This window comes from Dipodomys merriami, unplaced genomic scaffold, assembly GCF_024711535.1.
Source record: "Dipodomys merriami isolate MVZ:Mamm:240054 unplaced genomic scaffold, mDipMer1.0.p SCAF_33, whole genome shotgun sequence".
Classification (NCBI taxonomy): Eukaryota; Metazoa; Chordata; class Mammalia; order Rodentia; family Heteromyidae; genus Dipodomys; species Dipodomys merriami.
The window spans coordinates 4,615,256-4,638,859 of record NW_027204826.1 but is presented as its reverse complement, the minus strand read 5'-3'; the positions used below and the strand labels follow the sequence as shown (position 1 = coordinate 4,638,859).

At 50.3% G+C, this 23,604-nt stretch overlaps 1 protein-coding gene across 6 annotated transcripts in view; it reads right to left on the bottom strand.

The window, feature by feature from the left end:
• Positions 1-8,579: 8,579 nt before the first annotated feature.
• Positions 8,580-23,604, bottom strand: part of Gramd2a (GRAM domain containing 2A) — a 29,937-nt gene continuing 14,912 nt past the window's right edge. Inside the window, exons 1-12 of one of the 6 annotated variants that reach the window (XM_070042963.1) lie at positions 18,488-18,571; positions 18,294-18,383; positions 17,470-17,527; positions 17,092-17,167; positions 16,259-16,374; positions 15,675-15,773; positions 15,377-15,448; positions 14,670-14,732; positions 13,371-13,506; positions 12,651-12,750; positions 10,827-10,931; positions 8,580-10,621 (exon numbers count right to left, since the gene is read on the bottom strand). In XM_070042963.1, coding sequence (XP_069899064.1) covers positions 10,618-10,621; positions 10,827-10,931; positions 12,651-12,750; positions 13,371-13,506; positions 14,670-14,732; positions 15,377-15,448; positions 15,675-15,773; positions 16,259-16,374; positions 17,092-17,167; positions 17,470-17,527; positions 18,294-18,376 — 912 coding nt within the window. In that variant the 5' untranslated portion in view covers positions 18,377-18,383; positions 18,488-18,571 and the 3' untranslated portion in view covers positions 8,580-10,617. Of the gene's footprint in view, positions 10,622-10,822; positions 10,932-12,650; positions 12,751-13,370; positions 13,507-14,669; positions 14,733-15,376; positions 15,449-15,674; positions 15,774-16,258; positions 16,375-17,091; positions 17,168-17,469; positions 17,528-17,898; positions 18,031-18,293; positions 18,384-18,487; positions 18,572-23,604 lie in introns of those variants that run through there. The other 5 variants (XM_070042959.1, XM_070042961.1, XM_070042964.1 and 2 more) reach the window with 5 other exon arrangements.

Below are 23,604 nucleotides of genomic sequence, written 5' to 3'. Positions count from 1 at the left end.
TCATTTTGAAACCAAAGGTTTACTTCACCTATAAAACTTATTTCAGCCTCCTTTCCCCCCAGCCCTCATAACCCAAAATAACCTCCCCAGCGGTGACCCACAGAGAAAGAGAGACTCAGTTCCTTTTAGCCAAGAAGGGGAAAACACCACAGTGTAAAAAAGTACAGGTTGCGTAGCAGGCCTGAGTTGAACAGGAGTTAAAACAAGTCACAGAGAAAGCTACAGAAAAAAGTTTCCATTTCATGTCATGGTTTGGATAAAAAGAAGACCTAATGAAAGACGGGCAGGAAATGATTAGGAACTGGTAATCAGCCACAGAGGTAATGAAGGCCAGCAAGTGGAGCTACTCTGGTCCCTGACTGGCCACCGGAGTTGGTAAAGATAAGAAGGCGCAATTCTGTTTCAATGACTATTGACTTAGGCAGCTGGTCTAGACTTGAAAGAGTCAAATCTTCCTGGGGAGAAGTTGTCACATCTTTCTGATAAAGCAAAGTCTGTTTGCTTAAATGTCAAGATACGCCCACTTGAGAGTTAATGCAACTAAGAACAGTCTTTTCTAGTTCCCTAAGATTATCCCAGGAGTAAGTCTTTTTTTGTTTTACTTCTAAGTCAACTAAGTCCTTTAAGAAAAAAAAAAAGGGCTGGGAAGGTGGCTCAGTAGTAGAGCACTTGCCTTGCATGCTTGAGGCCCTGGGTTCGATTCCTCAGCACCACATAAGTAAAAAAAGCCGGAAGTGGTGCTATGGCTCAAGTGGTAGAGCGCTAGCCTTGAGCTGAAGAGCTGAGGGACAGCGCCCAGGCCCAGAGTTCAGGCCCCACGACTGGACTCAAAAAAGAAAAAAAAAAAGATTGTAAGGTCTCACTTACCCAAATATGTAGCTTGGTTGGACTGTATCACATAAAACTAGTTCTGTCATTTGTAAATGTTACTATTAGAAATGACAGGAATTTGAGCTGACTTGGAGTATTGCACTTAATACTCTAAATGCCATGAATCCTGCACCTGCTCCACCATTCACTGTTACTCTTATGTGATACAAAATAGGAAAAAGGTCTTTTAGTGGTATTGTGTCTAAATACTTCTTAGGGTCAAAATGATCCACTCTGAGCATGGTATAGTGGTATATGCCTGTAGTTTCAGCACTTTTTATGCTGAGACAAGGATTGTAAGTCCAAGAAGAGCAGTGTGGGCTATATAACAAGATCCTAGCTCCAAAAAGAAATGAACTATTAGGCAAAATACAACCTCACAATATTCAAAAGGAAACCAGATTATTAAAAGTAGGGTTAGAATTAAACTGAACTACTTTGCTTTTCAAAGTTACTGTTGTATTATCCTGTAACCATGTTCACATTTGTCCCAGTCTCAGTATGAAATTGAGAATGGTCAGCATGTCTAAACCCAACTCTGGATGGTCATTAAAAAAATAACATCAGAGCCTTGAGCTGAAGAGCTGAGGGACAGTGCCTAGGCCCAGAGTTCAGGCCCCACGACCGGACCCCCCCAAAAAAATAGCATCAGCTACTTGTAGGTGAATCACACCTATAATCCTAACTACTCAAGAGGCTAAGATCTGAGGATCATGGTTTGAAGCCAACCTAGTCAGGAAAGACAGTAAGACTCTTATCTCTACTTTGCCACTTAACATGTCAAAGCGAAGTTGTGGCTCAAGGGTTAGATCACTAGCCTCAAGTGAATAAACTCAGGGACAGCACTCAGGACCGAACAAAAAAAATAGTGTCAATGTGTTTTCTATTTTATTACTGTCTAAATCACAAATATTTCCACTAGGTATGTGGGGGTTATTTATTAACAAATAATTTATGAGGTATAGCAGCACTGGTCCTAACTAGATAAGAATAATTTTAAATTTACCAGTAGATCATATTTCTGTTAATGGTTTATCCTTTTATTTTATTTTATTTTGGGCCAGTCCTGTGGCTTGAATTCATGACCTGGGCACTGTCCCTCAGCTTCTTTTGCTCAAGGCTAGCATTCTTGAGCCACAGCACCACTTGTAGCTTTTTCTGTGTACATGGTACTGAGTCAGAACCAAACTCAGGGCTATATGCATGCTAGGCAAGCACTCTACCACTAAGCCACATTCCCAGCCCATGCTTTATCCATTTTTAATATAATTTTCTTTGAGAATGGGTCTTGCTCGAGCTATACTATAATTTTTACTATATCCATATTTACTGTGCTTTTGTTTCAGATAGTTTTTTTAATTTATATAATTTTACTATATTTATTAGCATATACTAGTTGTGTGCCATGATACTGCCATACATATTCTCAATATCCTCCAATCAACTGAGTGGTAAAGTTTCATTGAGGTGTCTTGGTTACATAGTTACTAACTTCTGCTGTGAAAATGTTTTCTTTCATCACTTTTAAAATAGAAAAGGAGAACATAACTACAGAAATTTACATGCTCTGGTGTGAGACCTGTGGCAGTTTTAATCAAATCTAAGCTGCCGGTGATAAACTTAGAACCTGGGGTAGCCTGAGACACAAAACCTCTTCTGCAACCTGAAGGGAGTGTGTTAAGGCAGATGCTGTAAGGATGAAGGTCTGTGTAAAGCACATGACAGAGACTAAAAGAAACATGGCCTCCCTTCTGCACTGCTATCAAGTCCTGCCTTCAAGACTTAACAGCAAGTGTGGAAGTTAGTTTTGTGTCTCCACACAGTCAAATAGCTGTGTCACAAATGGCCTGATGATACCAGTGTCTCATGCCTGTAATTCTAGCTACTCAGGAGGCTGAGATCTGAGGATAGAAGTTTGGAGCCAGCCTGGGCAGGAAAATCCACCAGACTCATCTCCAGTTAAACACCAGAAAACTGGAAGTAACACTGTGGTTCAAGTGGTAGAGCACTAGCCTTGAGCACCAAGAAGCTTAGGGACAGTGCCCAGGCCCTGAGTTCAAGCCCCAGGACTAACACTAAAATAAAGAGAAGAAGAGAGGGAGGGAGGGGAAACTCAATTTCCCACTATCCAGACCCTTGACTCCTGGTTGGGAACAGCCTTGTGCTCCCCTACGTGACATCTGGTCGTGTCTGAAGATGATTCTGGTTGGTGCAAGCAGAAGTTGGGAGAGCACTGGCAGGTGGAGCCAGGCCATGAGCTAAACATCTCACACAGGATAACCCCCCCACCCCAATAACAGAATTATCCAGCCCAGAACATCTGTAGTGCTGAAGAGATCATGATCTAGAGTTAAGAAACCATGAGCTAGACAAGGAGGATAAGCTAAAGATTATTCATTATCCACCATGAGCACCATTGTCTGGCCAAATTTCCTGAACCATCATTCCTAAACATTCCTAGGACTCTAGGAACTCCTCTGTCTGTTTGTCTGTCTGTCTTTCTCTCTCTCTCGCTCTCTTTCTCTCTCTCATAGCTTGGGACTTAGACTCTCAAGGACATTGTCTTTTTCTGTATCTTCTCTGCAGCAGTTAATTTTCTCTTTTTTTTTTCTTTTTCTTTTTCTTTTTTTTTTGTCAGTTGTGGGGCTTGAACTCTGGGCTTGGGTCCTGTCCCTGCACTCTTCAGCCCAAGGCAAGCACTCTACTGCTTGAGCCACAGCACCACTTCCGGTTTTCTGGTGGTTAATTGGAGATAAGAGTCTCACAGACTTTCTTGCCTGGGCCGGTTTTGAACCACGATCCTCAGATCTCAGCCTCCTCAGTAGCTAGGATTACAGGCAAGAGCCACCAGCGCCCGGCAGAATTGAGATTTAGAGCTAACCCAGACATACAAATCTATGAGACTCTGATCTCCAAATAACCACCAGAAAGGCTGGACCTGGATATGTGGCTCAGATAATAGAACACCAATCTTGAAATGAAAAAGCTAGTAGCAGCCTACGTTCAAGCCCCCATATCAGCACATACACACATGCGTAGGACCATGCACACACTCTCATACAGAGCCAGGTATGCAGTTAAGTGCTCAGAAAACCATAGCCTTTGTGGTATCTCTAGCAGCACACCCCTGACTCAGTATGTCATAACTTGCTTAAATGTAGTCCTGTGCTCTAGAGATCAGGCCATTCAGAAGAGCCTGGTATTTGGAACAAGCAGCAAAGAAAAAGTTTCCATCAGAAATCCTATACCCAACGAGCATGCCTTTGTACCACCCGGAATCCGAAGGCTGTGGGTGTCACGTTTTCCCAAAGCAATGCCCAAGCTGCCCCTTGGCCATGGACACGAGCCACCAAGCAGCTTCTAACTATGCCCGCTGCAGCCTAGTTTCCGAGGCTGCCAGCTGGATCAGACACCAACATGCCGCCCTCTCTGCTTTGCCCCCACCCCATCCCAAGTGTTGGTGTTCAGCCTGCTGAGGACGCGGAGGCCTGGGCCTGGCCACTCCCCAGGCTGAAGAGAGCAAGAAGCCAATGGAGGCATCACATTCCAAGCCTCCCAAGTTTGGCTTTGGATCAGGCACTGAATGGCATACAAGAAGGAACATTCCAGAAAGCCAAGGAACCCTGCCAACACAAAGGCGGCCCAGCCGGCCAGGCCCTGCTGGGCGCCAGGTGCTCCTCGTCTTGCAGGGGGTCAGATGGACAGAGGGGGCACTCCTGTTGTTTTAGATGGTTTAGTCCAGAGGCGTCCTGGCCTCCCTCTATTTTGCTTTCAGATGTAACTGTTAAATTCCAAATCTCAGCCAGGTACTGGTAGCTCACGACTGTAATCCTCACTGCTCAGGAGGCTGAGATCTGAGAATCATAGTTTGAAGCCAGCCCAGGGGAGAAAAGTCTGTGAGACACTTATCTCCAAGGAACCACCAAAAAGCCAGAAGTGGAGCTGCAGCTCTAGTGGTAGAGCACTGGCCTTGAGCAAAAACGCACAAGAACAGCAACCAGGCCCTGAGTTCAAGTCTCAGGACTGGCATATACACACATGCATGCACACATACACAATCAAATCTCTCTGCTCTGGGGTCCAACACAAGTTAGCTGAGTAAGGCAGGAGAAGGAGCACCCGTTACCACCTTGAAATCACAGCGGACAGGCCCAGATGTCTCTTACTTGGGTGCTGAAAGAAGTAGCCACTCACAGCAAGGAGGTTGGGGGGGGGGGGGGTGGCACAAAGGAACAGCTGAGCTTCCTGCCCTTGTCCCTGAGTTGATGAGCATACACACTTCATCCCTGCCTGCCCATCCAGCCTTCCCACCAATCAGACCTGAGAACCAGAGGAGCCAAAGAACTCAGGGTTTGAGCTGCTCCATTGGAAAGGATCGGCCTCTGAGCCTGCTGACGTTCGTCCCCTGGGAAGCACTTGGCTGGACTTGGAAGAGGCCTGGGCCTGTTTCCACCCAGATCTTTCTCTTGACAGCGGAGAAGGAAATCTTCCCGGACTCTGCTGCCACCTAGTGGAGGAATCACCATCTCTTCCTCAAAGAGCCAAGACTAAGGATTGAGGCAAAGACAGAGACGTTTCTCCTAGGTTCTGAGGCCCAGCTGCTAGGAATGGATTGCAGAATGGGAATGGGCTGCAGGAGCTCACCTGTAGCAGATGTCCTGATGATCCGCAACTGTGTGTGAGGGCCATGGCTGCCTGTGTGGGGTTGCGGACAGGTGGGGAGTTTCTTATTTCCAGAACCTCCCCGCTGGGCTAAAGTCCCCTCTGAGCTCATTCGCCAGAGAACTTTTTGCTGGAACTCCCCAGGACCCTTGCCCTCCAGCTAAAGGATCCCTGAGGTATCTCTTCAAATTTAAGTCAGTTATTAAACTTAGCTCATTTCAAGCCAGGCACCAATAGCTCATGCTTGTCATCCTAGCTACTCAGGAGGCTGAGATCTGAGAATCAAGGTTCAAAGTCAACCCAAGCAGACAAATCTGAGGGACTCTCCCATTCACTTAAAAAACAAAACACTGGAAGTGGAGGTGTGACTCAAGTGGTAGAGCACCAGCCTTAAGCAAAAAACTCAGGGACAGTGCCCAGGCCCTGAATTCAAGACCCAGAATGCATACTCACACACACACAAGAGTTAGCTTATTTCAACTTGAATGTAAGAAAAGTAATTGCATGCCTTCCTGAGAATATTTTGAAGACCTTAGTTTGATTTCTCCAAGTTCTTCAGATAAATAGATGATCATCCTTAGTGTCCATTTTTATCATATCCAGGTGTTTTATTTCTTTTATTTCCTGTCAAAGGGGAAACACTTAGCTTGAGCAACCACTAAGCCACCATACCAGCCTCAAACCTTTTTGATACAATGTGTGCCATCCCAGGAACATAGAAAACCCGAACTCTTCTGTGCCTAGCTACCTCACCAGCCTCTGTATAATTTTATGTGTATGTGCAGTCCTCTCCCTTGATTTTTTGCTCAAGGCTAATGCTCTACCACTTGAGCCACAGCTCCACTTCCAGCCTTTTGGTGGTTCATTGAAGATGAGTATTACAGACTTTCTTGTCGGGTCTGGCTTCAAACCATCGACCTCAGATCTCAGCCTCCTGAGTAGGATTATAGGTGTAAGCCACTGGTGCCCAGCTGTTTTTCCCTTTTAGAGAAATGTCCATTGAAGTCCTTTCCTGGTTGTTTTTTTTTTGGAGTGAGTGGTTGGTGTATGTTGTTGCATTGACCTCTGGAGGCCACTCTCTCACTGGTTTAAGGTCCCTGAGTCATGTAGTCAAGTGCTGTTCCTCAGAGGCTCCACCCCAACCCCAGCTCTGGAGATAGGGATCCGGCTCCCAGAAATTCCTTTCCCTGGTCCTCCCAGAACTGATTCCTCATTCTTCAGACCCTTCTCAAAGTTCTCTAATTAAAGCCAAATCTCTCTCCCTCTCCTTCCCCCCCCCCCCCCCCCGTCCTTTTCTCTAAGCTGGTTGTGGGACTTAAACTCGGGGTTTGGGCACTGTCCAATGCTAGCGATCTACCACTTCTGGTTTTGGGATAATTGGAGATAAGCATCTCATAGACTTTCCTGCCTGGGCTGACTTTGAACTGCTATCCTCAGATCTCAGTCTCCTGAGTAGTTAGGATTACATGTGTGAGCCACCGTGACCCAGCTGCCAATCCCCCATCACTACTGGTGTGTGTGTGTGTGTGTGTGTGTGTGTGTGTGTGTGTGTGTGTGTGTGTGTGTGTGTGTGTGTGTGTGTGTGTGTGTGTGTGTGTGTGTGTGTGTGTGTGTGTGTGTGTGTGTGTGTGTGTGTGTGTGTGTGTGTGTGTGTTGGTACTGAAGCTTGAACTCAGGGCCTGGGGACTTTCCCATGGCTTTTTCATTCAAGGCTGGTACTTTACCATTTTAGCCACAGCTCCCCTTTCTAGCTTTTTGGTGGTTAACTGGAGGTAACAGGTCTCATACACTTTGCTGCCAGGGCTGGCTTTGAGCCATGGTCCTCGGATCTCAGCCTCTTGAGTAGCTGGGATGACAGGCATGAGCCGCCAGCATCTGGCTCTCACTGTTTCTTTCCTTCATGGAATCTAAGCATAATTTCAAACACAATCACAAATTTGTTTACAAATTTATTGGAACTTACATGAGATATAAAATTGTTTGGGGGTCACATCACATAACATGTACACACACACACACACACACACACACCTAGATAGGAGCTAATACATCGTCTGGGCTCAATTTTTGTTGAATGAGTAAAATAGCAGGAGGGGACATTGTCAGCAGAAAAAAAAAAAGGTGTTAGGACCCAAATTAGAATTTGGGTTCCCCAAGTTATAAGTGATAGAAAAGGCCCTCGGAGTTTTCTGGCTTTGAATTGTATGTGTTAATTCCTGATTCAAGTTTGAGCCAGGAACACTGCTTTGGCATTGGCTGGGGGAAATGGGGACCTATTCTCATGGGTCCAGCCAATAGAGGTGGAGGCTGTGTTGCTTTGTGGCCCTCACTTCTCCTGTTTCTGAGGTTCAAGTGAGCTCAGAAAAAAGTCCTTTGAGGATGCCAGGCACCAGTGGCTCTCCCCTGTAATCCTAGCTACTCCGGAGGCTGGGATCTGAGGATCACAGTTCAAACATAGCCAGCTAGGGCAGGAAAGTCTGAGAGACTTTTTCCTCCCATAAACTAACAGAAAGATGGCTGGACACTGGTGGCTCATGCCTATCATCCTAGCTACTCAGGAGGCTGAGATCTAAGAATCACAGTTTGAGGCCAGTCCAGAGAGGAAAGTCCATGAGACTCTTATCTCCAATTAACCACCGGAAAACTGGAAGTGTCAGGGCGGGGAGTGTGGCTTAGTGGTAGAGTGCTTGCCTAGCATGCACAAAGCCCTGGGTTCAATTCCTTAGCACCACATAAACAGAAAAAGTCAGAAGTGGTACTGTGGCTAAAAGTTGTAGAACACTAGCCTTGAGCAAAAGAAACTTGGGCAGTGCCCAGCCCTGAGTTCAGCCTAGGACCAACACATACACAGGCATGCACGTGTGTACATGTGTGCACACACACACACACACACACACACAAACACACACACATACATCCTCCCCCCCCCCCGATACATCCTCCCCCCCCCCATCCTGGGGCTTGAACTCAGGGTCTGGGTGCTGTCCCTGAGCTTCTTTTACTCAAGGCTAGCACTCTACCACTTAAGCCACAGTGCCATTTCTGGCTTTTTCTGTTTATGTGGTGCTGAGGAATCGAACCCATGGCTTCATACATGCTAGGCAAGCACTCTACCACTAAGCCACCTTCCCAGCCCCCAAAAGTCCTTTGAGGTTTGCAGAGTACTCAAGACACCATTGGTTCTCCTGGATGATGAGCTTGTGAGTCAAAGTACCTTTAGTGAGTAGCCAAGGGATACAAATGAACTTTCCATACTGCCAGAGGGGAGAAAAAAAATCAAGTTTTTTTTTATTTATTTAGAATGTTTTAAAGGCTGATATCAAAGGAGCAAGCCGAGGGGAGCTGAACCAAACTGGCAGAATGTCCACCAGCAAGCAGGAATGTATAAATACTCATCGTTATAAATTAGCAAAACAGAACACACAGTGGTCCCAGGGGACTGAGGCTGGGGAACAAGTGAGAGACAGACAGGGGACCCCACAAGGGCTCAGGCTCCACACCCACAACTCAATCCCTGCACACACACACACACACACACACACCCAAACACATCTCCAAAGCCACCCACCCTGTATCTCACCTCCTGCCCTCTCTGAGCCTGAGCTCTGGCTGGAGATGAGGTTTGCCAGCCTGTTGGCACATCCACGCAGAACCTGGCATCTCATATGGCCCTCCTGGCACAAACTAGCAAGGCTCAGAGAATGGATTTATTCTCCCTACCTTTCAGCAAAGACCAGGGGGGGGAGGCGCTGGGGCAAGGAGATTCTGTCCCTGAAAATATGATGGTAAAGAGTGATGAGGGAGGGGGGAAAAAAAAGGTATTCATTCCAGTGGCACTGCAGGGAAGCGAGCGCCGAGTTTCACCTGAGATATACAGATTTGGTGCTAGCTCGAAGCTCAGTCCTGGGAAGTGGGATGAGGAGAGACACGAGGTCGAGCTCAAGGAGCTGCCTTCCACCCGTCAGTCCATCCAGTCTTATCTGGGTTTGTCATAAACAGGAGAATCACAATTTTGCAACATATACACAATTTCCAAGCTGGGTGCTGGTGGCTGTCATCCTAGCTACTCAGGAGGCTGAGATTTGAGGATCACAGTTTGAAGCCAGGCTAGGCAGACAAATTGGATGAGAGAATCTTAGGCCCCGTTGACTAGCAAAAAGCAGAAATGGGAGTGTGGCTCAAGTGGCAGAGTACCAGCCTTGAGCAGAAAAAGCTAAGCAGTAGCACCAGGTCCTGAGTTCAAGCCCCAGTACTCACTCACACACATACACACACACACACAAACACACACACACACAGAGATTCATCTCTTGCTGGAGTCCTAACCCTGAGCTTGCCCTCCATGCAGTCAACAGCCCCAGCCCATGGGCTCCAGAACAACACGTCCCCAAGGCCTGCCAAGAGCACAGTGCATGAGGGACAGGCAATTCAGATTCTGGACTCTGTCCATCCCTCCCACCCTCTGTCCCCCAAGGGCTCTGAACTCCCTCACAGGTATCGAAACATGGCCTTTACCCCTGAGGGGCCCCCAGGGCTCTCTGCCTGTGTGCCAGGTTGTTCCAAAGAACAGGTGCATTTCTACTCTCCCCCCCCCCCAGTTTGTCAGTCCTGGGGCTTGAACATGGGGCCTGGGCACTGTCCCTAAGCTTCTTTTTGCTCAAGGCTAGCACTCAACCACTTGAGCCACAGTGCCACTTCTGGCCTTTTCTGTGTATGTGGTACTGAGGAATCGAACCCAGGGCCTCCTGCATTCTACCACTAAGCTACCTTCCCAGCCCTCATTTCTACTTTTTATTTTCTCTCATTTAAGTGGTAGCTGAAACTTTGTGCAGGATTCCTTAGCTGGTCCCAAACATCTATCTTTTCTTTTTTGAAGTCCAGCAGTTGTAGGAGCCAGTTCATTTGTAAACGGGTACTTGAGAAATCACTTATTAAGGGAAGGATCTTGAAGAGCTGGGAAGACGAGGAGGAGGATGAAGGATCTAGAATATTTTCCTCATACTCTGTTGCAGCATAGGAGCAACAAGACTTAGCACCCAGAATGTTCTTCTTGGAGACTGTGTGGGGACAAAGGCCACGCCACTGTTACCTACACACAGGAAAGATGCTCAGATCAGAGAAAAATCCAGAAGGCAAGTACACACAGGAGAAGAGACAGTGTAGTCTTTCTTCCCCTGGTTGGGCTCATTGTGCCTACACACATGCCCAGCCATGCTTAGGATCATCACCCCAGCCCCCAAACAGGGTCAGATCCAGCCATGGTGACAAACAGCCTCAAGTCCAAAAGGCCTCACCTGTGCCCAGGGACCGGCCCATCCCAGTTCAAAGAGCACAGCTGCTCTTCTAGCCGGGAGATGCGGAATGCCAAGTATGATGAAGACACAACCAGCAGGCAGATCCTGATGGGACAGGGCAAGAAGGGGCTTAGGCTGTTAGAAGGGTTTTGGTTTTGTGCTGGTCCTGGCACTTGAACTCAGGGCCTGAGCACTGTCCCTGAGTTCTTTTGCTTAAAGCTAGTGTTCAATCACTTGAGCCACAGCTCTACTTCCATCATTTTTTGTGCTTCATTGGAGATAAGAGTCTGACAGACATTCCTGCCTGGGCTGGCTTCGAACTATAATCCTCAGATCTCAGCTTCTTGAGTAGCTAGGATTACAGGTATGAGCACCAGAACCCTTCATGTTATGGTGTTTTGTTTGTTTTTTCAGACAGGGTCTCAACTTAGTAGCACAGGCTGGCCTAGAACTTGTGAACGATCCTTCTACCTCAGACTCTTCTAAGGTTGGGATTACAGGTATGGATCACCACACCCTGCCAGGAGGTAAATCTTTCTTCTATGAAGAATTTGGGGTCTAAGCAGAAATAGAAGTGGGAACTGAGTTGTGCCTGAATTTGGAGGAATTTAGAGTCTACATTGCAGCCATGTTCGAGCCTGGGCATCATTCTTCCTAAAGGTCCCATGGGGATCCTGTCCTGAGATGTGTTCCAATGGAAACATCCCCACAGCCCCATAGGAATCCTGGGCCCTTCCTCTGAGCCCTGGAACATACAACTATTTTGCTTCTGACCAGCCACCTCTCTCTTTCCTGCCATTAAAATCCCTCTAGCTATACACCAGTAGCTCATTCCAATAGTCCTAGCTATTCAGGAGGCTGACATCTGAGGATCCCAGTTCTAAGCTAGTTGGGCAGGAAAGTCTTTGAGACTCTTATCTCCAACAAACCACCAAAAAGCCAGAAGTGGTGCTGTGGCTCAAGTGGTAGAGTGCTAGCCTTGAGTAAAAGAAGCTCAGGGAGGGGCTGCGAAAGTGGCTCAGTGGTAGAGTGCTTGCCTTGCATGCATGAGGCCCTGGGTTCAATTTCTCAGTACTACATAAGCAGAAAAAGCCAACAGTGGCACTATGGCTCCAGTTGTAGAGCACTAGCCTTGAGCTGAAGAGCTGAGGGACAGCGCCCAGTCCCAGAGTTCAGGCCCCACGACAGGGGAAAAAAAAAAAAAGAAAGAAAGAAAGATGTGAGTTCAAGGCCAGTCTGGGTTATATAGCAAGATACTGTCAAAAAAAAAAAAAAAAAAAAAAAAAAGCAGAAGTAGCGATATGGCTCAAAGTAGTAGATCACTAGACTTGAGTGAAAAAGCATTTTTTTGTTGTTGATAGGGCTTGAACTCTGGGCCTGGGCGCTGTCCCTCAGCTTTTCAGCTCAAGGCTAGCACTCTACCACTTGAACCTGAGCCACAGTGCCACTTCTGGTTCTCTGAGTAGTTTATTGGATAGATGAGTCTCACGAACTTTCCTGGCTGGGCTGGCTTTGAACCATAATCTTCAGATCTCAGCCTCCTAAGTAGCTAGGATGACAGGTATGAGCCACTGGCACTTTTTTTTTTTTTAAAGGAGCAAAGCAACAGGTAGAGATGAGCCACAGGTTCTGGGAACTGCTCACTATGGTTTCTCACTAGCTACCAGATGGCCTGCTCCAATTCTGCCAGTCCCCTCCCTCCCCAACCCTGGGCAAATTTAGGGGTCCCCAGGCAATACCCACTCCCCACCCCCCCTTCCCCCCTCCTCCATGCCTCCCTCCCCTCCCCCAGTCTGCCCTCCTCCCATCATAATTGTCACCTACATGACAAAGACGACTTTGAGAAGCCGGGAATCCCAGAGTCTCAGCACCTGGTCGTCTGTGGACTCCTCCCGCAGCTCATCATTCTCAAAGATGGAGTCCTCTGCAAGAGGAGAACAGCTAAGTATCTTCGAAGGGCAGGAAGGAGCCTCCCTTCCCCTCCCTGAAGTTGCTTGGGTCTTGACTCTTAAGAGCACTAAGCCAGGAGCTGGTGGCTCATGCCTGTTATCCTAGCTACTCAGGAGGCTGAGATCTGAGGATCGAGGCTTGAAGCTAACCTGAGCAGAAAGGTTTGTGAGATTTTTTTTTTTTTTTTTGGTTGGTCGTGGGGCTTGAACTCTGGGCTTGGGCGCTGTCCCTCAGCTCTTCAGCTCAAGGCGAGTGCTCTACCACTTGAGCTACAGCGCCACTTCTGGTTTTCTGGTGGTTTATTGGAGATAAGAGTCTCACGAACTTTCCTGCCTGGGCTGGCTTTGAACCGCAATCCTCAGATCTCAGCCTCCTGAGTAGCTAGGAGTATAGGCATGAGCCACCAGCGCCAGGCTTGTTTGTGAGATTTTTATCTCCAGTGAACCAGCAGAAAGCTGGATGGAGACTCAAGTGGTAGAGCACCAGCCCCAGCACCCAGGTCCTGAGTTCAAACCCCAGGATTGGTACAAAAGACAAGAAACGAGGAGTCCCTTCACAGAGCTGGGGGAGACTCTGAGCTCTGCTGGAACTCACCAGACCCTGGAGCGCTCCTGGAAGGGAAGCAGCTGTCTGTGGAGTCGGTGGAGGCCCGAGGGATGTTGTCTGGGAGTGACAGGGATCTGGAAGCAGGGCACACTTTCCTCCACTTCATTTCTGGGATGAGGACTTCCTGAAGAAAAGCCGGGAGAACTTGTGGTGATATGACCCATCCCTTGCCTAAGCCAGCCTAGACCAGGCTTATCAAGGCTCTCTTCAGAGACTGCCAATTCAGATGCCAAGACACAGGGGGGAGGATTAAAAACCATGCAATCATACACGTCTTATCTGCTCCTGTGATATGACATCAGCCCCTCTGGAGCCCTTTAAAGACCCCCACAGGAAGAACCATCATGGGATCTTAGGCTGAGCCCAAGCTAGTGAGGCACAGCCGGCCTCCAGAGGAATAGATTAGATCTAATGGCAAATCAAGTCGTTGGCCTCAGCTAGGGTACACACACACACACACACACACACACACACACACACACACACACACACACACACACACACACACACACACACACACACACACACACACACACACACACACACACACACACACACACACACACACACACACACACGAAAACAGCACCTTCTCTCTCCTGCTGGTGAGTCCTGACCACACTTCAACCCGGGGCCATTCCCACCCCTATCTCTAGAAATTTTTTTTTTTTTTTTTTTTTTTTTTTTTTTTTTTTTTGTCGGTCGTGGGGCTTGAACTCTGGGCCTGAGCGCTGTCCCTCAGCTCTTCAGCTCAAGGCGAGCGCTCTACCACTTGAGCTACAGCGCCACTTCCGGTTTTCTGGTGGTTTATTGGAGATAGGAGTCTCACGGTCTCTCCTGCCCGGGCTGGCTTTGAACCACGATCCTCAGATCTCAGCCTCCTGAGTAGCTAGGATTACAGGCGTGAGCCACCAGCGCCCGGCTATCTCTAGAAATTTAGCTCTGCCTCTTCAGAGCCCCTGCTGCCAACAGAAATTACTGGAACCTTGGCAAATGTAGATCTGATTGTACAGTCATGGCCTCCAGAGCATTCTCTCCTTCCTCCACCAAAAGGAAGGCTGGCTGATCCCACACGCCTATCGGCATGAGACGCACCCCAGCCGAGGCCCTGGGAACTAGATTTCTGTTGTGCTCAGAGCACTGGCACAGCTGCTAAGGATCTATGCAGCTCTGCATGGCACGGTGTCGAGGGCACCCCCCATGGCAGAGTGTGATGCTGTCTGTGCAGCCCAGGGCCTCAGTGTTACCAGTACTCAGTACTTGATCTTAGCTGAGCTCAGTTCTCACCAGAGACTGGCACTCAGGTTCTTGTGGGAATTTTCGTACACTCAGACTCTTCTTGCTGGAAGGCTATGGAGGAAGGGAAAGACAAGATCAGAGCTGGGGACTCCCTGACCCTCCAACATGACTTTCCCTGCAACTAAGTCACTCGTTATCAAGTGAAGGCTGGATCCCAGACATTGAATGGGAGGGGAGACATCCTGGGACTTAGCATTCTACCACCTGAGCCACAGTTCCACTTCGAGCTTTTTTTTTTCTTTTTCTTTTTTTCCCTCCTTTTTTTTTTTGGTGCTTAATTGGAGAGAAGAGTCTCAAGGACTTTCCTGCCCAGACTGTCTTGAAAACTTGATCCTCAGATCTCAGCCTCCTGAGTAGTTAGGATGACAGGTGTGAGCCAGCGTGCCCGACTAGGGCTACGGGCCTCCTTGGACTCCCATGCTTTTGACTCCTGCTCCTCTTCTTCCTTACTTTAGGCCCTAGCCACATGCTCCAGTTTGTGCATTAAGGAAGCATAAGTGAGAACCTGTGCAGGCATGGGGAGCTCAGGGCCCACGGAGCTCAAAGAGCCATGCTCCCAGACCCTGTCCAAATTCACACTCTGCTCCTTTGCCCCGTACTGGAGAGAAACACCAACTCCTTCACCGCCTGCCCCAAGACCCAGGTCCAGCGTTCAGCCACCTCCCTAGCCAGCTCCTGCCCCTCAGGCCCCATACCTGTAGGTGAGTGCAGACCCTCCTTAGCATGTCGTACACACTGTCCCGGGAGAGCAGCGACACGAAGACGTACTGGGACATGGGAGAGCAAGCAATAAGGAGGAGGGTGACATGGGGTGCTTGCTACTCTGTCTCCATGGTGGGCGGGGCAGGGGGAGTGCAGCCTGTCTGGAGATGTGGGGCTGTAAGAACCCCCCCCCAGGTAGGAATTCCCCGCCCCCAGCTTCTCACAGGCCTATGACGTCCCCTTGGGAAGTGGGAGTGGGGAGACAGACAGAAGTACCGGTCACTCGCTGACCTTCTGGCTGGTGTTGGTGGTGACAGCCAGTCCATTGGGGAGGAGCCGGGCCATCTTGTGCTTTTTGATGGTTTGTACAGACACCACAGGAATGGCCACCTTTGGGGACACACAGATTTCACCCCCAACCACAGAGCCCCCGTAGTACCTGCACAGGCCCCAGCCAGGACTGGCACTAAGCCAGGCATGAATAATGCCTGCAGAAGCCTGGCCATGAAGGGGTCTCCTCCAGGACCCCCCCCCCACCATGCCCCCTGCCCCTGGCTGCATGTGACACCCCAGATCCTCACACAGGTATAAGCCCAGCTATCCAGGAGACCTCAGGCGAAGTCCACTCAGATAGTGGGAAGAGGGGGCCTCTGAACTAGCTCGGGGCTACACCAATGGCTTCCCAGGGGGCCCCCGAGTTTAGAAGAGGGAAGGACGATGTTCCAGATACCAGATAGGAAATCTTGATGCTACTCCCTCAACCTGTGGGAGGCTTAGCGTGTCCCTAGCATGCGGAGGGAAGGCAGGCCTGGCAGGCTGCCCACAGGGCACAAGGCTGGGCTTCTCCACGCCACCCCGGCCCCTGTAGCGCTCACCCCCATCACTACCTTCACATCCTTGCCAAAGAGGCTGGCATGGAAGCACAGCCAGTTGGGGGAGATGTAGAGGCGGCCGTGGAGAAGGAGGTCCCTCTGGAGGGCGCAGGAACACACTGGCAGGCGCAGGAGAGACCATGGGGAGAGATCACCCTGGGAGCCGGTCCTCACGCTCACCAGGCCCAGCCCTCGCACCCGATGTCCTGACCCTCCTGTCCTCATCCCGGATCCAAGCTTCCACTCCTGACCATCCTGACTGCAGCCCCCCAGGCTCCCTGAGGTGCCCCCAAAGCCCTGGCAGATTCCCTCCTGCTCAGGTCTCCAAGCTTGGACTTTAGTTAGCTCAGGATGAACCACTCAGCCAGATGCCAGTGTCATCCTAGCTGTTCAGGAGGCTGAGGTCTGAGGATCAAAGTTCAAAACCAGCCCAAGAAGGAAATTTCCTGAGAGTCTTCACTCCAATTACTCACCACAAAATCCCCAAGGGGAAGTGTGGCTCAAGTGGTAGAGTACCAGCTTTGAGTAGAAAAACTCAATGAGAACAGGGAGGCCCTGAGTTCAGATCCTGGCACTAGCATAAAAATAAACCATGGGGCTTCTGAGCAGAGTCACTCACTTTTTTCTTTCTTTCTTTTTTGGTCATGGGGTTTGAACTCTGGGCCTGAGTACTGCCCCTCGGCTCTTCAGCTCAAGGCTAGCACTCTACCACTTGAGCCACAGTGCCACTTCCAGCTTTTTCTGCTTATATGGTGCTGAGGAATTGAACCCAGGACCTCATGCGTGCAAGGCAAGCGCTCTACCACTGAGCCACCTTCCCAGCCTGAGCCACTCACCTTTTAGGACCATCTCTTCCAAAGGGACATCCCTGAACAGCTTGTGGTACTGCTGATTGTACTTACTCAGCAGTGTCTGCAAACACAAGAAACCAGTCTGAGCTGCAGGAGAGCAGATTGCTAAAAGGACCAGAAATAATACCACCACCCCCAAAGCCCCGGGGATGGGGCACAACATGGGCATCTAGAAGGGGCTCAGGCCCAGGTCCCTGGCAGTACTGGGTGATGCCAGGCAGCCCTGGAGGAGAGTCACCCCTCCTTCCCAAACAGGAACACCCACTCAGGTCTCCTGGGTTCCTTGCCACAAGCCTGGTAGCCAAGGAGCCCTGGTTGAAACCAGCAGCCCAGGGCAACCCCTGGGTGCGCATGCACACTCACCCCTTCCCGGCCCTGCTTCTTTATCTCTTCACCCTTCAAGCTTTCTGGCCAGTGCAGACTGCAAAGGAAACGTCCCATTCCACACACAAGGAACCCTTGAGTCCTGCCCGTGCAGTCCTCTGGGCCACTTCTGCCCTGGCTTTGAGCCAGAAGCTTGGGGCAGAGATTGGAGCAAAGCCTTCTGGTGTATGTGGTAGGGGAGAGGGAGAGGGAGGGAGAAACACGGCCAACTAAGGAGAACAAGGAGCACAAAGCTCATCCTTGGGAAATGATACTCCTGGATTAAGGGAGGGACCCTGGAGGTCTGAGATGAGCACCCAGGAACAGGTTGCCCCCCAGCCTGATGCCCTGCCCCATTTCTCTGGCTCCAGGAAGAGCAGGCTGTGGGGGAATGGGGGGAGATAGGTGAGATGGAGGCATCAAACTCACAGCTCCGGGGCTGGGCCATGGGCCATGATGCCAGCAGGCCTGCCAGGCTTGTGGCCTCCTCCAGCGGCCTGCTGCTCGGCTAGGCTGCTTGCTTGCTTGCTCCAGGAGTTCAACACATTCACCTGACCTGACTGAGGCTGACGGCTAGAATCAAGTAGGTAGGGGGTGGCACCCAAATGCAAACCTTTGCCCTGGCCAGGTTGGCCCCAGGGCAGGTGGGCAGGGAGGTGGCTGGTAACCTGAGAAGCCTGGCTTCTGCAAGGTCCCAGTGCGCTGGGACAGGCTGGTGGGGAGGGAGAAAGAGGCTCAGGCAGCATTGCTGTTGGACTCCCCATTAAGGCCCCCTGAGCATCTCTACGGGATCTCTGGCTGGGGGGGGGAGGGGGGCGGCTCACCTGTGGTCTGGGGGCTCTGGGGCCCTGTCTGGCCTCTCTGGGCAGCACACAGGGCTTTTCGGAGAGGCTTCCTTTCCATGCATTTGTGGGCTGCAAGGCAAAACCAAGTCTGCATCAGAAAGAGGAGTCCAGGGCACCTGCCTCCATCCCCTCCCCTCCACTGCCCCTCTGGGGGTCAGGGTGAGGTCCAAGACCTCCAGGTTCAAGTTCACCAACAGCAGTGACATAGTAGGCTTTCTCATGCACTGGCTTTGCTGGAAGCCTGAAGTTCAGCTAAGTTCAGCCGGGAGCTTGAAAGGAAAATTAAATCTGTGCACCTCACTAAGTGCTAGGCAACTGCTCGGCGGGGCAGAGTTGGGCCTCCAGCCCCACCCTGAGGAGACACATTGGCACCAAGGCCTCTGAGACTTGTTTGTGCTGGAAAGCAAAAGTTTCTGAGGGGCCCAGACAGCATTATGGGAAACTGGGGTTGTAGTGGCAGTCACTGAGCCTTGGGGGTGGCGGGGGGGGGGGGGGGAGTGGCAGGGGGGCAGAAGATACAGAGGTGGTGTGCTCCAGCAGCCAGCCCCCTGGGGAGAGGTCAGGAACCTGCAGTCACTCTCTCAAACACTTAGGACACCTCAACCAGAACAGTCAGACCATTTCAAAATGTTCCAGAAGGAAGAGATCCTTTTTCGCTGGGCAGAGACACTTGTTTTCCCAGTGGCCTTTGAGGTTCTGTTTCTATTCTCAACTGCTACAAAGAATAGGGCACCCCTGACCCCCTGCTTCTCCAAGCATGAAGTGTGTGTGTGTGTGTGTGTGTGTGTGTGTGTGCGTGCGTGTATTTAGGCACTGGAGCTGGAACTCAGGACCTTACACTCTCATTTGGCTTTTTCACTCAAGGCTGGCACTCTACCACTTGAGCCACGCCTTCCCCTCTGGCTTTTTTGGTGGTTAATTAGAAATAAGAGTCTCAAGGAATTTTCTTGCCCAGGCTGACTTTGAGTAGGATCCTCAGATCTTAGCCACCTGAGTAGCTGGGATGACAGACATGAGCCACCAGTGCCCAACTCTGGCTTCAAGTCTTGCACCATCAGTAACTCCTGGGCGGTCAGATTGGGGCCACACCAGGGCAGGGACCATGCCAGGGGATCAGATCCCTCCACAAAGGAGCTAGCACCTGGAATGGACAATTCCTCAAGCTCTCTGATGACAGCAGGTCCAAGCTCTCTCCCTCAGGGTGAGAATTAGTGACCTGGGTCAAAGTTAGACAAGCCACCTTCCCTCCACAGTCAGACCCAGTATGACATGGTAAAGAGCCAATGAGCCTCACCCATAAAATCAACCCAGCCATAGCCCTGTGGCTTGGTTACCTCTGACCTCAGCCTTCTAGTTCTGGCACATACATAGATACCTACGGGTCCTCGATGAACAGACCGCGACTATCACCTAGTGATGCCACAGCCGCCTTGGTTTGCTTAGCAAATTTACCTCCTGATACATTTCTCAGGACGCTTCCCCACCTCCAAGCACTGGGTGACTGTCCAATCTCGAGAAGCAAACCTGCAGGGGATTTAACCCTTTGAGACTCCGCTCAGTGGTCATTTCTGCTGTTTGGTCCTGTCATCTCCTAGTTCACAGATGCTTCCCCACCACCCCCTCCGGAGTTCTTAAGTTCATTATAGAGAACATGAGATATATAAAATATGTATAAGAAATCAAAATCACTCATTACAAAACTTGGGAGAAGCTGGGCACTGGTGGCTCACACCTGTAATCCTAGGTACTCAGGAGGCTGAGATCTGAGGATTGCAGTTCTAAGCCAGCCCGGGCAGGAAAATCCATGAGACTTTTTTTTTTTTTTTTTTTTTGGTCCATCCTGGGCCTGAACTCTGGGCCTGGGCGCTGTTCCTCAGCTCTTCAGCTCAAGGCTAGCGCTCTACCACTTGAACCACAGCACCACTTCGGTTTTTTCTGCTTATGTGGTGCTGAGGAATTGAACCAGGGCCTCATGTATTAAAGGCAAGCACTCTACCACTGAGCCATCTTCCCAGCCATCTGTGAGACTCTGATCTCCAATAAACCACTCACTCAGTCTTGCACCATCAGTATTTGGAATTGGCGCAGTGGCTCAAGTGGTAGAGCACTTGCCTTGAGCTGAAGAGCTGAGGGACAGCACCCAGCCCAGAGTTCAAGCCCCATGACCAACAACAAAAAAAACCTCTGGAGAGCCAGGTGTCACTGGCTCACACCTGTCATCCTAGTTACTAAGAAGGCTGAGATCTGAGGATCATGGTTCAAAGCCAGATCAGGCAGAAAAGTTTGTAAGACTCTTATCTCCACTGACCTACCAAAAAAAAAAAGCCAGAAGTAGAGCTGTGGTTCAAGTGGTAGAGCATTGGCCTTAAGCAAAAACAGCTCAAGGACAACACCCAAGCCCTGAGTTCAAGCCCCAGGCCGGGCCCAAAACAAACCAAACCAAACCAAAAATTCCAGAGAAATCCTGGCATGGTGATATATGACCATAATCCCAGCTACTCAGGAAATGGAGGCAGGAGGATTGCAAGTCCAAGGCCATCTCCAAACTGAAAGACAAGCCAGGTGCCAGAATTAGTGACACAGGCCAAGGTTGGCCTATAGGCCTAGCTACTTAGGAGGCTGAGATCTGAGGATCACAGCTCAAATCCAGTCCAGGCAAGGAAGACAGTGAGACTCTTTTCTTTTTTTTTTTTTTTTTTTTTTTTTGGGTCCGGTTGTGGCGCCTGAACTCTGGGCCTGTGCGCTGTCCCTCAGCTCTTCAGCTCAAGGCTAGCGCTCTACCACTTGAGCCATAGCGCCACTTCCGGCTTTTTCCTTTTTGCTTATGTGGTGCTGGGGAATCGAACCCAGGGCGTCAGGCATGCAAGGCAAGCGCTCTACCACTGAGCCACCTTCCCAGCCCCTACAGTGAGACTCTTACCTCTAATCGCCTACCTAAAAGCCAGAAATGGAGCTGTGGTTCAAGTAGTAGAGAGCCAGTCTTGAGTGAAAAAGCTAAGCAAGAGTACAAGGCCCTGAGTTCAAGCCTTCAAGGCTTCAGCCCATTCCTTTATTTATTTTTCCAATCCTGGGGCTTGAATTCAGGGGCCTGGGCACTATCCCTGAGTTTCTTTGGCTCCAGGCTAGCACTCTACCATTTGAGCCACAGTGCCACTTCCAGATTTTTCTGTGTATGTGGGACAGAAAAATCAAGCCCAGGGCTTTGTGCATGCTAGGCAAGCACTCTACCACTAAGCCACCTTCCCAGCCCTTCATCCCATTCTCGCCACACCAGGAAATCCTGGACAATTGTAGTCACTTTCCTGGATGCTGGTAATGTCTTCCCGTCACACCTGCCCAAAGCCTGGCCCTTCCACACCGGTCTGAGCCACCTGGGGCTCCAGATCCCCTCCTACTTCTCCTAGTGACAGGCCCAGCCGCTGCCACTCCCCTGCTGGCCTCTCTGACCTTCCTGCTCCTCTTTACCCTCACCACCTGCCACCCCCTCCCATGCAGCTCACTGAGCACCGCAGCCTCTGCCCTACCTGGAATCCCTTCCATGCTTCTATTCCAGGGGACTTCCAGGTCCATTTTGAAGCCCTAGTTCCTGCCACCTCCTCTGTGGGGGCTTCCCAGATTTAACTCAGATTTGCCTCCTGGATTTGCCCTCCCTCCTATGGCCCCGTCCCTTCCTGCACACTGCTGCCTCCCAGGCGGAAGCTGAGTTCCAACAGGGAGTGTGCATTTGACAATTCTGCATCCCTGACACAGAGCCAAAACCCTGTGTTTGAGGAAGGAAGGAAGGAAGGAAGGAAGCAAGAAGGGAAGGAAGGAAGGAAGGAAGGAAGAAAGAAAGAAAGAAAGGGAGAGGAAGGAGGGAAGGCGGGAGGGAGGGAGGGAAGGAGGAGGAGAGAGAGGAAGATGATGATATCCAAAAAGAAAGAGAGAAAAAAAAATAAGATGGTAACATTGAGTCAGGCACTGGTGGCTCACACCTGTAATTCTAACTATTCAAGAGGCTGAGCTTGGAGGATTGCAGTTCAAAGCCAGCCTGGGCAGGAAAGTTGGTGAGACTTTTCCCACCAATCAACCACCAAAAACTGAAAGTGGAACTGTGGCTCAAAAGATAGTGAATGAAAAAAGTTCAGGTCTTCAGTTCAAGCCCCAGTACCAGCAACAACAACAAAGCAAGAATGAAAGGCCACAGGGATTGGCTGACACTGGCAGGAAAGGCGGGAGGGAGAGAGACGGATCACCCTCATTGGGCAGGGGGGAGAGGGGCTCACCTCCACCCACACTGGCTGGCTGATCCAAGCAGGAGGTCAGGCTGTCAGGAGAAGGTGAGTTAAAGAAAGGTCCAGACAGAAAGAGACAGGAAAGGACAGCTTTCTGGGATGTAAGTGCAGCCTGCCATGGTTCCCTCCCCCTCCTCCTCCCCCCCCCCCCCCCCGCCTCCAAGCAGTGCCCAGCACCATCCCCCATCCTCTCCACGTGGACCGTGCTAACCACAGGGCTGGCCCATCTGCAGGAGTGGCCGCCTGTGGCCTTGGCGGCCTGGGCTCCGCCTGTGCCAGGAGGCTCCCACACTCCCCCAAGTAGATATGAGGGTATCTTGTGGTCCCGTCAGTTCTTCTCAAGGCCAGGCCCAGGGCCAGCTCCAGTTTGGCCACCCCAGGGAGAGAACAGAAAACACTATATCTCAAGCCAGGCACCCGTGGCTCATGCCTGTCATCCTAGCTACTCAGGAGGCTGAGATCCGAAGACCGCAGTTCAAAGCCAGCCCGGGTTGGAAAGTCCATGAGACTCTTATCTCCAATGAACCACCAGAAAACCAGAAGTAGTGCTGTGGCTCAAGTGGTAGAGCACTGGCCTTGAGCTGAAGAGCTGAGGGACAGTGCCCAAGCCCAGAGTTCAAGCCCCACGACCAACAAAACAAGAAAAAAAAAAACAAAAAACATTATTCTGCCACCAAAACACAAACATGGCTCCTCAGGCTCAGGAGGACAGACAGAACCAAAGAGGGGGTATGGATTGTCTCTCCTGGGGGACTTCAAACACCCTGGGCTCCTCCCTGGGGACTTCTAAGTCCCCCATCCACCCACCTCCACTCAGCACACCGGTCACCTCCTACCTCACAGAGAAAAAACACTCAGCCTCTTGTTAGAGTGAATAAGGAGACAAATGTGTTTACATTAGAATCACCAGGGACTCATTTCAATAAGTGTATTCATGTTTACAATGCTTCTATTTGTGGGGGGGGGGGGTTTTGCCTATACTGGGGATTGAACTTAGGGCCTAGGTGCTGTCCCTT